Below are 16426 nucleotides of genomic sequence, written 5' to 3'. Positions count from 1 at the left end.
ATTCTTTGGATTTCTTGTGCAAAGTTAGATTAATTCTACAATAAAAAAAAATTTAATTAATTAATCGTGAGATAAGATTTTTAATCGGACAAAAAGTAAGCAATAACAAATTGTTTTGTTAATTACTCTCTCGAAAATATAATACATTGTAAATAGATCCAATAAACAAATCACTATCGCGGCAAATGAGAAAAAAGTTTGTGAATTTTTAGTAAAAGAATTGTGTCTAAAATACGGACCGTCCGCGATAATTGAATTTCTTGAATTATTAAAGTAATTAATATCTAGATTCCATCTTTCCATCTAGATTTCTATCTACGTAAATATAGATAATAATCCATGGCCGATCATCGAGTTTTCGTGCGATATTAAAAGACAATCGCCGTATCAACAATAAAAATCCGAATGAAAATATCGTATGTCGCGAATTTTAACGCCGAAGCGACGCCCTGCTTGTTAAAATTGTTTCAGAAAATAAAGAAAGAAAAGAGAAAAAGAGAACAGATGTTTCGGCGATGCCATAAAATTATATGCTATATATATTTGAAATAATTCTAAATTATTTTTATTTTTACTTTTTACATGCGATAATCGCGCTTTTTGCGCTTTGTGTCTAAACATTCCAAACTTTTGTTTGTTTTTCACACGATATGTATAAAAGCGCGATGATTGACAACCGGTTTTTTCTCGAACGCGTTTGTTTACAAAACACAGCAAAATATGTTGAACTTTGCGAAAAAAGCAATGTTAAGTTGTAAGCGAAAAACGCTTGTTAAGATAACATTTGTAGAAAGGCAGAGAAATTATAGAAGGAAGAATAGAACAAAAGATAATATAAGCCAGATAGAAAATGTTTAAATCAGTTAAAACATTTACTTCCGCTGCATAATACGGAATGATATAATAAAAACCTCTAATATGGTTATCTATTATTGCTGTTAAAACTGAGAATACTAATTAAATTGATATTGTGAGAGAAAAATTTACAATATTTTTATAGTGTCTAGTAATAAAACATAAATGGTATATAAAAAACTTCATATATTGATTAATTTTCTTTTTAAATTAATAATTAAAAATATTTTTTTTTTTAATTTTTGATTTTTAATTTTTTTAAAATTTTAACATTTGACATTAGAAGTTTGCATTCGGTACTATTAGCAAAGGGCTGTCAAAAAGGAAAAGATACATGGCTTTGCTTTGATAAATTTCAAATGTGTTGTTGTTGATCTGGTCGAACTTATTAATCCACTATAATCTCAAGCAAACAAGTCCTTCTCCCGTTCTCGCCCCCTCTCGTCTTCCTTCAACGATTCCGCTACCACAGCTGTTCTCTCGCTTATCTTAATCGCTGCAAAATGCGAAAAATTGTCTCAATATACCGCCACGCGCGATGCACGTGGTCTGGCCTGCGAGAGATTTCCTTTATCATATTTTATATTACGATAGGTAAATTTACCGTATGATTTATGTCAGGATAAGATTCTTTAATCGGTCTTTTTTTCTTAATCAAAATCGATGACTTCCGAATTTAATCGCGAATGAGAAACATTTATTATGAATTCAATTTTTAAGAGATCTTACTGTTTATCGAAATGAGCTTATTTTTAAAACGGAAACAAAAGTATTTTTCTTTACCGTTATATAATTTTATTATTTAGCTGAATAGATAATCTATCTTAAACTCTGACCTTGCTACGATAACAAGCCTAATTTTCGTCTTAAGCGAATTTTATCTCTTTTGCTTTTTGTTTTATATTCTCGGAATAAAATTTAGAATGAAATCATCACTAACTCGGACAAACATTTTGAATTATTATCGAAAAAAAAGATACTGATCAAAATATCATTCGTCATAAATACGCAAAGTAGGGATAAATCAATATATATTCACATATGAATCTTAACACTTCCCGTGGCCAAAAATAACTTATTAAATGAATCACATTAGTCATTGCTTGAGTTACTATGATCATTGATTTATACAAAAAGATTTTTCGAAGCTTATATTAAAATATATCGACAAATATTTCCAAACTAGAAAAGAAAATAGAAATTTGAATTTTAATGTATTTTTAATTGATTTATTTAATTTTGTGAATCACATTGCTAGGTTCTCTCATTTTTATTTATATTTTTTAATAATGATACAAATTATATTCGAATTTTATATATTTTTTTTTTTTTCGAGAAACAAGATTACATGTAGCTGCTTCAGACATATCTGCCATATTTGAAATTCCTACGTTTTCGGGTACGCGCAAATTTATCCCTACTTACTAAAGCGCGGCGAATGAAGAAAGATCGTCATAGTGGTTAAAAACAGCCGCGGTTCGGAGCGCGATGCGCCGAAGCATTCCTCGAAAAAAAGTGCGCCAAACACCATGATCACCGGGCATCACAGGCCATACAATCGGACGGTACTCATATAAGCCGGTCCAAGACATAACAGGTAAAACAGGTTTGTAGGCGTGCTCCGAGAGCTACCTGCACGGTGCTCTTCTCGAAGGGATCTCCTTCCATCAAAAGCCCAATCTACTTCTCTTCTCTTTGGGATCCTTGCTTCCTTCCCGTTCCCTTGATGGCCGCCCACAATCGAGTCGCCGGTTCCTGCGGAAGGGATTGATGAAACAGGAACGTCAAAGACGAGGGAGTGGGGAAAGATTTGAATACATGCGTGCATCTGCGCAAAGCGTGTGTTTCTCTTGCGCGTATATTTACACACAAGACTTCAAAGTGTGCACTTGATTTCAAAGTAATGTTAATAAAAACAATAAAAATAAATGTATGAGAGATTCTCTCTCTCTCTCTCTCTCTCTTTCTTTCTCTCTCTTTCATAAAACTTTAAAAACTCAATGAAATTTCCAAAGAGTGCACATTAAGTGTCAAAACTTTATTTCTAATCGTACATAATATGTAGAGAAAGAAGAAAGAGAAAAAGAACTATAATACATTTAGCATAGATTGGTCGTAGTTTTTTTGTTTGAAAGAACTTTTATTTATCACTTTTTTTCCTTGAATAAATTTTCTAGACATATTAAAATGACTTTTAAACATATTAAAAAGACATATCAAAATTGAACAAAACAGTTTCTCTAAAAAAAAAAAAAGGATTTTAATCGCGCGCGAAAGACTAAATGATGCAAAATTGCTAAGCGCCGAAGATTTTATTTACGATTTGTGTGATAGTTTCGACAGTTTAAATGGATGCAAAGTATCCGAAAGAAAAGAATGCAGTTTCGGAACGAGATTCTGCTGATTATACAGTTCAATATAATATAACTGTTTCTATATAAATACAAGAATGAAAATAAGTATTTGTTGTAGTTCTTTTCATGCTTAATACAAGTCTAGTCTGCAAAAAACACATCACAATATTGAGAAGTGTAGAGTTATTAAAGAAAGGATTATATTTTAACATAATTTACATGTTATAATTATGATAGGTAATGTACTAGAAATGTTTTATTTTATCCGTTATTGAGACCGTCATTTTATAGCTATAATATGACACAAATTATGTTAAAATAATCCTTTTTTAAAAACTTTAATTTAAAATTTTTCAAAATTATAATATGATAAAGCATTATGAAGAAATTCTTAGTCAGTATTAAAAAACTAAGAAATATTTATCTTCCTTCTCTTTTTTTGTTGAACCGTATTATTTGTCAGTTGCAATTATTTTCGACCGACTGGTAGTTATCCTTCGTTAAAATTCGATGAATTCTTGACTTGGTTTACATAATTTACGAGATTCTTCTAAAAAACTTTTTAAGGATACATTTTTTAAGGACTGATACATTATGTGACATGATTTAAATCTGTCCTTTGAGAAGGAAGAATGCAGATACAGACATGTTTGTCACTAGTCTACTCTTTGAAATGCTTTTAAAAAAATAGTTTTTTGAGACTCCTTGTTTGGAGAATACACATGGGAAGAAGACCTTTTATATAGAATTTTAGCTCTACAGGGTGTTCCATAAAGATCGCAACAACGCTTAAGGGTAAAGTCTTGAGATCATTTTAAGACGCATTTTCCTCAGCAAAAATGTCGAGAGAGGTCATCACTTTTTGCAAGTTTCCAATTTTATCCATATCATATATCTTTGTAATTAAACCTCCTAAACCTTAAAATTTTTTGTCTATTAAAGCAAACTCTATTTGAAATTAATTAAAGAATGTATGTTTTAATTCTTTATAAAGTTTAGTGGCAAAAAGTCCTTCTTTTTGAATTCCCGTTTACAACATGGAAGTTATTAATGTCTCGATATTTTTGCTAAGGAAAAATCATCCTAAAATGATTTTAGGAATCTACCCTAAACGTCCGATCTTTACAGTACACCCAGTATATATAAAACATTTAAATTGTTGTTTAACACATACAAATATTTGTTTTCTATTTAATTTCTTCTATATTATATTGATTGCGTGATAGAAATATTAAAAATAAGTATGCGAAAGATTAAACAGCTTACCATAATTTTCTAATTATTGATTTTAAAAGTAGATTTAATAAAATTGCTCTTTCGAATGTTAATGTGCATTGTTTCGTATTTTGAGAGCTACAATTTTTGCGATTTTTTAAATTTCTTCATAGATTAAGATATAATAAATAAATCGCGAAAGACACAGCTCCATAAATATGACAAAATTGAAAAACAATTTTTAACTTTTTATATTATTTCGCCAAAAGTCAAATCAACACTGTTGAATTTATTAATATAAAATTTTCGAAATGTAAATTTCTAAGATGTATTTCACTTATTTTATTATTAAACAATCTGATTATTATTTTAAAATGTATGTGATATTCTATAGGACATATCTTTTGAAATGTCATTCTTTCTAGCCTTTCTATTATTTAAAAAGATTTGACCGAATTTAAAGAAAAAATCCCAAACCGATCTTTGGCGTTAGTTAGTTCCTTCCTAATGTCCCCGCAGAGAAAAAGGAACCGCCTAACATCAAGTTCCATTCTTCGACTGATCGCATGAAAATTTAGGACCTAAAATTTAGGTCTATTGTGAATCATCGTTTATGTAGAAAAGAAAACTTTTAGTTCTAGTCTTGCAGCTTTTGTAGGCATATATACCTGCTATGATTAATGTCGCTCAGCTTTAATATTAACAATAAATATATAAGAAAATAATTGGATGCAGTGTAAGATTTTTAAAGAATTAAGAGGACAAAGGGGAAGAACAAAATAATTTATATATATAATAATTGGCTAATGTTTAGTTATATGTTAAAAATCTGCATACTTATGTTATGCGAGGGCATAATAAGTAGAAGGATAAAATATCATCACAATCATACGCTTTATATAAGTATATGTGCATGTATGTGTATTTATGTACTATATATTAAAAATTATAATCTTAATTATATTTTAAGAGCAACACTATTCAATCACTTATTATTTTTATAATCTTAGAGACATTATGTGTGTAATGAATCTTTTAAAAAAAAAAAATTTAATACACCGAAAAACATTTCATGATCGGTCTCGATAAAAGAAATAAATCGTGCTAATTCCGGCAAAATTAAATCGATCGAGAAATATGTTCGATAATTATATTTCATTAGCGTATAATCAACAATAACCCTAACTCTTATCTATTTTTATCACAATTACATTATTATAGTCATTATCCACAATTATTCATTACAATAACTCTCTCTGTTTACATATTTACTTACACTTATTTACTCGCCGGAATTACGAAGGAAACCATTAAAATATAACAGATGAAATTAATTACAGTTAATAATTCCCCGTTATTCTTCCCTATTAAGGGATACGAAATAGACAAGAAAAGCATAAGGATTGGAATATCGCTATTCTTGATGGCGTTACGCGATTGCTGCACAGCGTTGCTGCGTTTATTGCTGCGACTGCGAGAGCATCGAATGCTGTCAGCGGTTTAGTAATCTGGCGGCGGCAACGCTGGCGCAATCCGGAGAATTTCTCGCGCGAGGCGAAGGAAGGAAATTGCGTTGCCCAATTAGAAATCGCGGGAGACCGCAGAAAGAACGGACCAGAGAAAGGGGGAGGAGGAGGAGGCGGCAGAAGGATGAGGGAGAGTTGGAATAAATCGGGCGAGAGGGAATGGAACGGGGACGCGGCGCCTCGTCTATTTAACCCTAATCTGGCCAATCCCGTTTTCCAGCCGAAAGAGCGTGGCGATGCTTGCTGGAATAATCATTTAATGAAAGTCGCGTCGTTGTGTGTCGTAACGATAATTATATAATAGAAGCGAAGATTTTTTAGATTTCAAGTGAATTGGAGCGTCGGTTGCACGAACGTCGGTTAGATTACTCAAGTCCTTACTCATAATTCACTTTTCTCTTATTAATATTGTATAATTATTATTTGTAAGTTATACGATTTGCTTAAATTTAATTGAAATTCTAGGATATCGGTATCGATAAGGATAAAGCAAATGAAAAATAAATTTAATAACTGTTCTCATCGAATCATAAAAAAATATATATACATATATATATATATCCGGATATCCGTTGAGAGATCGGATAACAATTTCCTCTTTCTCGTTGGTACAGCGTATACGGTTCGACCATATGTGACAGAAATCACTTTCCGCGACTCATTGCGGCTTCGCGCCAAGATGCGAAAGAAAAAGAGGAGCGTAAAAAATATCGGAGATAATATCCGTGCGATGTGATTATTATTAAACGTCACTAGTCCGCATGGATGTTCGCGCTTTTTTCCATGAGCGTGATATAAAAAGGCACCTCTCGTCCCCCGCCGCCACTTAGATCACATCGTTTCTACGAGCGATGATATAAAAAGAGTCCCTTTGCGAGTGATCCTTGCGGATGATCGAGGATTAATAACGACAGGATGAACTTTAACACGCAGCTAGCATTTATCCCGCGGGCGGTTATCGTCGAAGCGAGAGTCGGCGGCGGCTCGACTCTCCTCACGAAAGGCCAGGCCACAAGTAAAGATCGATGGATCGATAGATCACGTTATCTGTGTGTACGGTCCTGCGAGTTTCTTCCCCTCTCATCTCTGCGTTCGTTAACCGATACTCCTAGGTGTCGTTTGACATAGGGATTATTATTTATCGTTCTGTACGCTTGAGAAATTAATCAGAACTGCGCGATGCGTGGGAGAGACCGAAAAATTCACCTGCAAAATTGACATATCATTTTTTGAAAGCATTTGACCTCTGATACGAGACATTTTTTTAATTGCTCTTGCGACATTTTTAATATAGATGAATATTTTTTTGTTAACATTGTTTCGAAAATTAAGATTCAGATCATAAATTAAAAACAATAATGTTTGTATTATAATTTAAAAATTAATTACATGGATCAAATTTATAAGAATCAAAAGAAATTTTTATATGGTATTGAATATTATTTAATTTTTTTTCAAGGATTTATATATTTATATTAGATATAATGAAAACTTTGACAATCAATGTATAACAATTGTTTAGGAGAAAACAGTAAGGATATTTTATAACTATACATGTAAAATATACTTTTGTTTACTGCTACATCAATCTTCAAATCGATAATTTTTAAATTACTTCTGGATATTGAAATCATCAAGACATCATATGCGAATTAACCGAGCTTAAAGCTTTGCTAATATTATTCTGATTTCTGCTTACCAGTCTATGAGAATTCGCCGCTGTTAGAAGTCGGTATCGGAACGATCGATACAATTTCCGGTGGAGATATATCACGAGGATTTATGATCGCGTTCGCTGATTTACCATGCCTTGCTTTAATCGGGATATTCTCCCACCGAATCGCGGAAGAGATCCGCGATTTATAGTAGACCTACATTGATTTTACAACGCGATGCGCACGCTTTCGCGGATCGTTTCCTCATTTAAATTCGCAACCACTTCTCGTTGGCATAAAGGAAAAACTTGCAATTCTTAATTACCTATTTTTAAATGAACAGAAAATAATTTAGCTATCATTTATTGGCTCTTTCACAATACCAAACGTATGATATATCTCTTATGAAACTGATTCCAGAGATTAAAAAAGAATAGTTAAAGAAAGCCGTTTGGAAAATATAAATTGCTACATAATTCTCACTTGTATATTTTATATCGTGATTTTTCCTCTGTATGCGCGCATGCGGTTTACGTAATTTTGATAGAACATGCTTGGCCGACGGTATGGATTGATAATATAAAACCGAGATTATATACAGCAGAGAAAGTGTCTCCTCCGCCTTAAGGCGCGTTCACACGCGCTTCAAACACCGTGGCGAATGGCGCGGTTCGCTCGCGGGCGCGTAAACGCACTTATATAATCGATTACGGTAATAGCCGGAGTTATGGCAATCTCCGGGCATAGCCGCGACAGGCAGGCAAGCAGGCAGGCAGGCAGGCAGGCAGGCAGGCAGGCAGGCAGGTAACCCAATTCCGCGTTGACCGGACATGCTGGTGCTCGAGAGAAAAGCACGCCGAGCGAAGGCGGCCAGTTACTCTCGTAGGATATTACCTCCATCGAACTGAAACGCGATCGTTGCTACCGGTCTCCTTCGATTCCGGATGCATTCCAAGCGATATGGTTTCCGCAGATTGCTTCCGTAACACTTTGAGTTCGTCTAGATTGACCTATTCCCCGTTAAAATTTGATGAATTAAAATATTTGTGCCTGATTATTCGACGTATAATTATTTTCACGGTGCTTTTTTTTATTTAAAATATAAAACCGCCGCGAGCTCGCTTATTTATTCGCAGAACGCGAAAGCCTCAAGCGCTTTTTCGATACGTGCAAAAACGCCCGCATGTACGCAAAACAGCGAGACATAAGTAAAACCGCGGAATATAATTATGCAACGAGTCAGACGCAGGTCGAGATGATTCTAACAAAGCCGTTTATTTTCCGCGGTACTTAATAATATATGAGAATCACGCGAGTGAGAGAGAGAGAAAAGAGGACGAAGAACATTTTACGTCATATTTCCTTTATACACGCATACGCACATACACACACACATATATATATTGTAATATTTTATTTTTTAATACTACGAAACTATATGACATTTTTATAGCAATAAAAATGTATATTTAATAATATTAAATTATTTACAATAATATATGTATACATTAATTTTTTACGGTATTAATTATGTTATTACGTCTACATCCGCGCATTAGTTCGTACATAAACGCACATAAAAATATTTAAATAAATTTTCTATTCTCTAAATGCTTGAACAATCTTTGCAGAATCAGAGATACAAAAGAATTAACAGATTTTATCTCAATAAATCAGTCGAATAAATAAATTACAAACTATTTTCGAAAATAAACGGATTAAGCAAAGAAGATTTAAACACGAATTCGCGGGATGGCAAATTTGTTTAATCGAATCCGCGCGGATCCCGTTCCAATTAGGCAAGCGCGAAATTAATATTTCGAATGGCTTCTGGTGTCACTTAAACGCAATACGTAATAATCCGTGATAACGATCGAACGCATTGTACAACATTGCGCCAATAAGTTGGGAAATAACGTTTCCGTATTGGAAACGTCAGGAACATTATTTTCGCGGGGCATATCGTGCGCGGGAATCTGCCTTAATCCCAGTAATAATCGTGCGGCAAAAGCGAGCATCGCGAACGAGAAACGGTGGAAAGCGAGCCTAATGAGGACGATATGCAATTTATTGCACCGACACGTCACGGCGCCGCCACCGCTGGAAAAGGAACGTGATAGAGGAGAAATGTAGATGGAGGAAGTTGAGAACCGATAGAGATGTGGATAAAGATATTTGTGTTGTTTTGCAAGTTAAAATTTCGCTGAGAACAATTAAATGTAAATAATAAGAGGAAAATATGAGCAAAGAAAATAAATTATATATTAATATAGATAAATATGCAATAAATAGATTAAACCTCCTTTGATGAAATATAATAAAAAAAGCATAAAAAAATATAATAACGGTTATAATAAAATATAAATATAAATAAAAATGAAAGATGTAATAATAAATAAGGTAAGCAAAAATTGATATAATAAATAATAAGATGACGTGCTGTTATGATTAAAATTTAACTATATATTTTTATCGCATGAAATACATAACAAGAATTTGAATGTTTTTCTCTCTTTCTCTCTCTTTCTTTTATAAAAATATGGTCAGATTTTGATTAATTTTTTTTCTGAGATATATTGTAAGGATAATAACTGATTATTTAAAAGAGAAGCAAATAAATATAAAGAGAAATAAAGTGCGAAGAAAGAGTGGAAGATGAACGAGAAAAAGGAATGAAAAGAGCGACGTTGTAAGTAATCGGGGGAAGCACGTGGTGTATTATCACTGTGGTAATCACGGGCTTATTATGGCTGTCGAGCCAACAAGAACATAGTCTACGAGCGCGTCGATTAGCCTAACTGCGAATCGTTCTCGACAGCGGCAGCGCGCCTCGATACAGCTAATTTGTGTAATCAGGATGAAAAAGGGAAAAAAAAAGGAAACATCGTGCGCGTTTGACTAAGTATTATATATCGTTAAAATGTTTACCTTATTTTGTCATGCAAATGCATGTTCTTCATCGGTCGATTAGATTAATTCGTGCCACCGGTGTCGTACATATTATTAGAATAATCGAATATTGTCTTGAATTTTTTCATCTCCTATTTATTCATAATTCCTTTTTCACTGTTTTTCATTATTTCTGGGGTTTATTATATTATCAATGTGCTGTATTTATTTTAAAAAGCTTATTTTTAACTTAAATATTTTTAGCTTTATTTTTAAATTAAAATAATACATATTAATGTTTTTTAATATTATTATTCTGTCAAACTCATTTTTGCAATTTTTAAGAAATCTTTTCGAAATAATAATTAAGCTGTGAAACATCTGTAAAATAATCAGAAGTCTCCAGCTGATTTAACAATCCCGCAATGAATTCAATATTTTCTGAGAATCGTGAAGGATCAAATAGCAAAAATAACTGGAACTTCCTCATCGTCGACGTCATTGTCATCTACGCAATATTCGTATCGTCTGAGTATTTAGAATCATCCATGGAAAAGGACTATCGCCAATCTATATATTTGCGCGCTTCTGAGCGTCTCGGAATTTTGGATGGCGGAAATTAAGCGACGGTATCGTCGCGCAAATTAAATTCCTACGCGCCTCAACCGGTCCCATATAAGCCGCGGTCTTTTGACCGCGGCCGAATATACATTTAATTCGTGTCTCGCTTATATTGATCGTCGAGAGATTCGTCGTCGATTGCGGCCGGAATTCCTCGCTCCTTCGAAGAAGAAGCTACGACTCGTGATTTAAAGCGTTCGTTGTGGCTATTGATTTAATATTCGATGTTTGTCGCGATACTTTATTCGCGCAATACCAATTAATTCGCGTGAGACATCGATGACATCTGTACTTTAACATCTATACTTTAAAAGGGGACGACAGACAACTAATCTCACGAGAGTTCTAAAGAGCTTTTCAAAAAGTATTTTTATCTCGCGATTATTAATTACACAATATAATTGCATATTGATACTTATTTTTTATAGATGTCGGACATCCCGTTTAATCAAATCGGTCTGTGGCAAAGTCCTCGTCATCGATCGAAGTCTATATTTCTTCTTTCCCGGCGCCACGTAGCACGGTTTTATCATGACGGTGAGTAATTCGTCGAATCTGCTTATATTTCTTGCCTCATTTCTCCTAATCGGCTTTCAATGTCAGTCGTATAGTTCCGCAGAAATTTTGCATGTATTTGTATAACATTACGAAGCAATTGATCAACATATCATACATACGGAATTAACAAATCGTCACGCGCATATGTGATTATTTCACATTTTACACCTCGCTTGTCATTAATTAAAAGATACTTGACCGCTAAAAGTTGCCGATAGAGCTGATAGAGTATCGCTGATAGAGTTATTCGGCGTATAACGATTGCACCGAACGTAATCTCTTTGCAATTCCATCTGTTTCGATTAGTCTTCGCCTTTTAAAGATTTCAGTCGGACATAGATACGGAGCAAAAGATATCGATATCTCGAAAATGTCGCAATTACAGATGCGAATGTTTTACGTAACCCTTATTATCTTTGCACTCTTCATACGTATATCAAATATTTTCTTAGCCATAGATATTTTGACGAATTTCATATCAATATTTCTCAACGGATTTACAATGCTAATTTTACCTTAATGTCGTTTTCTTAGCGTCAAGTTATATATCTGTATTAAGACAGAGCTCAGTTGCAATAAAATGCAAAGCAGGATTATGTTATCTGTTTACATGTTTGGAGCTCGATTTATCTTTTACATGCCTGTATAAAATATTAATACATTCAAAACATTGATGCACAGTGCAAAGCGTGATTATTTTGTTTCGGATTGTGTCAAGTCGTTAAGCTTTCTAGTTATTTTTTTCATGTTATTTGGCTTCTGCTATTTTTGAAGAAAATTTCAACTTGTTAGACAATATTATTGTCGGTCAGAGGTTTAACTTATAAATCTTTATAACGAAAGTTTGCTTTTATCACGCTCAGATCCTTCAGTCTAACACTCTTGCGACGCGAAAAGACGCTTATGCGTTCCCGATGAAGGGATGCCAGGGCGAACGAAAACATTTCTCCGCGTCTGCGGGCGATTCGATTTTCAAAAGCCCGTCACGTAAGACGAGAACCAGACGAAGTTAGGCAACAAGTGGGAGATGGGACGACAGGAAAAAGAGTCAGGACGGCAGGCAAGCAGGCAAGGCAAGCTTTCCCCCTCGCGACCCTCGTTGAAGTTTCTCTTTTCCCCGTCGGCTTTTGTTACGGCCTATAGCAACTTTGACGACTACCCCAACACTCCTCTTGCCCGGTATATCTTCTCCCGCGTCATTTTTCATCCCGCTCTTCGAACATCGTTATATCCTAACGATATACAACGGATATCCCTCCGAACGTTTGCGTCGAATGTAATTATTACGAGAATCTTGGAAGAGAACAGCGACTTAACAGCGACTTAATTAGAAGCGAGTTTGATGGAGCATTCAATTTCATATCGTTATCAAGGGAAATTATTGTTTATAAGTAAACAAAAATTATTTTTTCAAAAGATGCACGTTAAAGATTACGTTTTATTGGGAGGTCTTTAAAAAACAACTTCTGTTAGGCAGTATTTATTCAATTATTCTGATATTAATAAATTTAGATGACAATTCTTCGTAATCATTATAATCAGTTTCAGCTATGCTTTACAGCCCCATGATTTATATGTGATAATTATGTGTTTTTGTGTAGAAAAGTAAACATGAAAACATTCAGTAAAATTCTATTCGATAAATAAGTGGATATGTTTTTGGTGGATATAAAATTTCCATATAAAATCAATAATGCAACGCACGACAGAATTTATGACAAATATATGCATTTTGGACGGAACTACTTCCCAGACGATTCTATTTGATGCTGATTCAAATAAGTGCGCGCGTCAGAGACATCAATTCCTAAGTTTTGCATTCCGACCAACTTATCTCGTATGGATTTTTCTTGTTCACTTTATTGACGAGGAATGTCGAAGAATGTCACCAGACATCTTAACACAAAATAAAACGATCGGTCTTAAATTATCAAATACAAGGAAAGTGACTGAAGTTTGAATTTGAAGAATTTTGCATTTAAAAAGCAAGATACGGAATTTGCGTAAGATTATATAATGAAATTATATTTATACATCTACAGTTTATTTATAAATTAAATGTTATTTTTTAATCATCACGAATTACGAAAATTGTCACATCGAGAATCTATTAAATATTTGGTCGAGTAAATTTTTTATCCATATATCTGCTATATATATACATAAAAAATAAGACTACAATTTTTAAAAGAATATAATACTATAATTTATAATGATAAAAAATGATGTATTAATGATAACCAAAAATTATTTTATCCCATAAACTGATACAAGCGAGTCTGAGACATTCTTAAGTTGAAGTCTTATGTTCATCGCGCCTATCGATTTCGCTTCTCGATTTATATCGGCCTTTTCGATCCAGAGTAATCGGCGCGTGCATCCCAGCGATTGTGTGTCGAAAAGCGATGACGAGACCTTTACTGGAATCCGGTCTTTTCCCCTCTCTCTCTCCTCTCTTTCTTTACCTCTCGGCGATGCATCGCGACCGAAGGAAGAGCAGCCTCTTCTCGAGAGCGATTACGCCACCGCGTGCACCTCTCGCCGCTCAGGCCACACGGTCTGTGCCATGCCACAGAAGCATCTCGGAAGCCGAGGAGGATGTACAAGGTAGAAAGAACGGAGAGTGGAGAACGCCGACGATGACGGCGGCAACGTGGCAAGGGGCGCGAGGGAACGCGGGGAAGGGTATTCCAACCGTCGTCCCGGATGTGCAGCATCATTACACGGCATTCTTCGGCGATGCAGGCGTCCGGGATCTTTCTCTTCTCCTCCTCCTCCTCCCCCCTCTCTCTCTCTCTTTCTCATTCTCGTGTCTCGCGCGACTCACATGAACATGGAACCGCTCATAAGTGGACTGCCCACACGGAAAGGGTGAAGAGATAGGGACAAGATATCGGGGATGGCGAAAGGAAACTAGACACGAGATCAGACACGCGAGACGAGGGAGTGATAATCCAATCGCAATTGAGTATTGAAAGGTTTGAGAGAAGATGCGTGGAAAGGTCTGGGAGTAGTCTTGTTGAAAGATCACATTTTTGCCAAACCTTGAAATATTAATATATCGATTTTTTTCAATTATGTTTTATATATTTTTTAATATTTTTGATAGCTCTAAATATTAAAATCATAAATAATCTTAAGGTAAAACATACTTTCATATATAACTATCAAATATTTTGACACGTTATTCTTTGGATAGTTCAAATATTACCGATGATAAATTTATAAATAGATATTAAATATATAATTTGTGCGCCGGTTAAAATATCCAATTATACTTTTATGGCGTAAATGCACGCGCTGAATATCTTGGACAAGTGTGTCGTATTACCGGGAGTCGAATTACCGATTAAAGAGAAGACCGCGTTCCAGGAAACTATTGCTTCCTCGATTACTATGCGAAAGGCGGCATTAGTGTCACGTAGCATTCGCCCGTTTTCCGGGATGCGGGAAGATCCCTCGATCATTTATGCAAATTAACATTTTCCCGCTCGGGACGCGGACGGGATCGCGGTTGAACGCTAAACAACGATTTGCCGAAGCGTAATACGAACCGTTTAAGAGTCTTTCGCGGAGAGTACCTCATATCCTTAAAATTTTACTTAGATAAGATGCATGAGAGATGGATCGTCTTGTTCCGTGCTCGTTGTTTAAATTTAATTCTTTAAATAATACAATGTACCGCATTCAAAAAAATCTTTGAAATATTTATAATACAATTTATTAACTTTTGCGCATATTAAATTACTTTTTTCTTAATTGCGTAGTAACAAAGGAGCACCTTCGATGCATATTCAAAGATTTTTTAAACGATGATCCCGCATTTTTGTTTATAGATAATAAATCTTTTTATGTAATATTGCTTTGCTGTTATTAGCCAGTTAGTGAAGCAATTTTTAATTCTTATCAATAAGTTGCTTTGCGTAAAAAAGAAAAAAAATTCTTTCAAAGAATCTAAAATAATAATTTTAGCTTCTATATTTACATAATTCTTTAATTTTTGATAACGTTATAGAAAAAAAAAAAAGAAAAAAAAATATCTGATCCCCATCTCTACAAATACGAGATATCTCGTTGACGATATTGGATCGCAAGATTAACTCATCTGTGGATGTATTACATTTGATGTTACAAATTCTTGGCATAGTTTAATTGGCTAATCTGTGAATAAAGAAATCTTTGTCTCTTTTATACTAAAAACTTGTCCCGCCAATTATTAGTTGGCCTTTGAAATCTTCTTTCCGAAAAATCTTAAAAATTTCCTTCGAAGCGCGGCTCCGAATCGTTGGACAAACCCATTCGATCTCCCAAACAAGTCGTCCTCGTGTCCCACGGGGCTGGAGGGAGAAGGTAAGTGGCCTAAGAGAGGTAGCGGAGTGTGTCGCTTCCACGGGCGTGCATCGCGCACGTTGTACGCATACGCACACGTACACACCCACGCCCTAGCGAACATCGGTCGTCGTAGTATGTACACTCGGCTTGGAATCAGTGGCTCGTACGAACTCTTACGAAGAAGGTGGAGAGAGAAAGAGAGAATCGGATAGGAAGACGAGAGAACGAGCGGAACTGAGGTCCGCAGAGCTTCCTTTCCTTCGGACATGCCTGGCTGCCTCCTCGTCCTCTCCCACAGATTACGACCGACTTCACCTCTCTCTCTCTCTCTCTCTCTCCGATCCCCGCGCACCTCGTCCACAAACATACATACATATTGTTTCCTTTCTTCTCTTTTCTTTTAGCATATATACTTGAGTCT

At 34.8% G+C, this 16426-nt stretch overlaps 1 protein-coding gene across 1 annotated transcript in view; it reads left to right on the top strand.

The window, feature by feature from the left end:
- The window catches only part of LOC126856219 (uncharacterized), a 100952-nt gene that overhangs the window by 1522 nt on the left and 83004 nt on the right, over nt 1–16426 (top strand). Inside the window, exon 2 of the mRNA XM_050604516.1 lies at nt 11544–11652. Within this exon, the coding sequence (XP_050460473.1) occupies nt 11647–11652 (6 nt within the window). The 5' untranslated portion in view covers nt 11544–11646. The remainder of the gene's footprint in view (nt 1–11543; nt 11653–16426) is intronic.

This window comes from Cataglyphis hispanica, chromosome 18 (assembly GCF_021464435.1).
Source record: "Cataglyphis hispanica isolate Lineage 1 chromosome 18, ULB_Chis1_1.0, whole genome shotgun sequence".
Classification (NCBI taxonomy): Eukaryota; Metazoa; Arthropoda; class Insecta; order Hymenoptera; family Formicidae; genus Cataglyphis; species Cataglyphis hispanica.
This window is presented reverse-complemented; position numbering and strand designations above follow the sequence as displayed.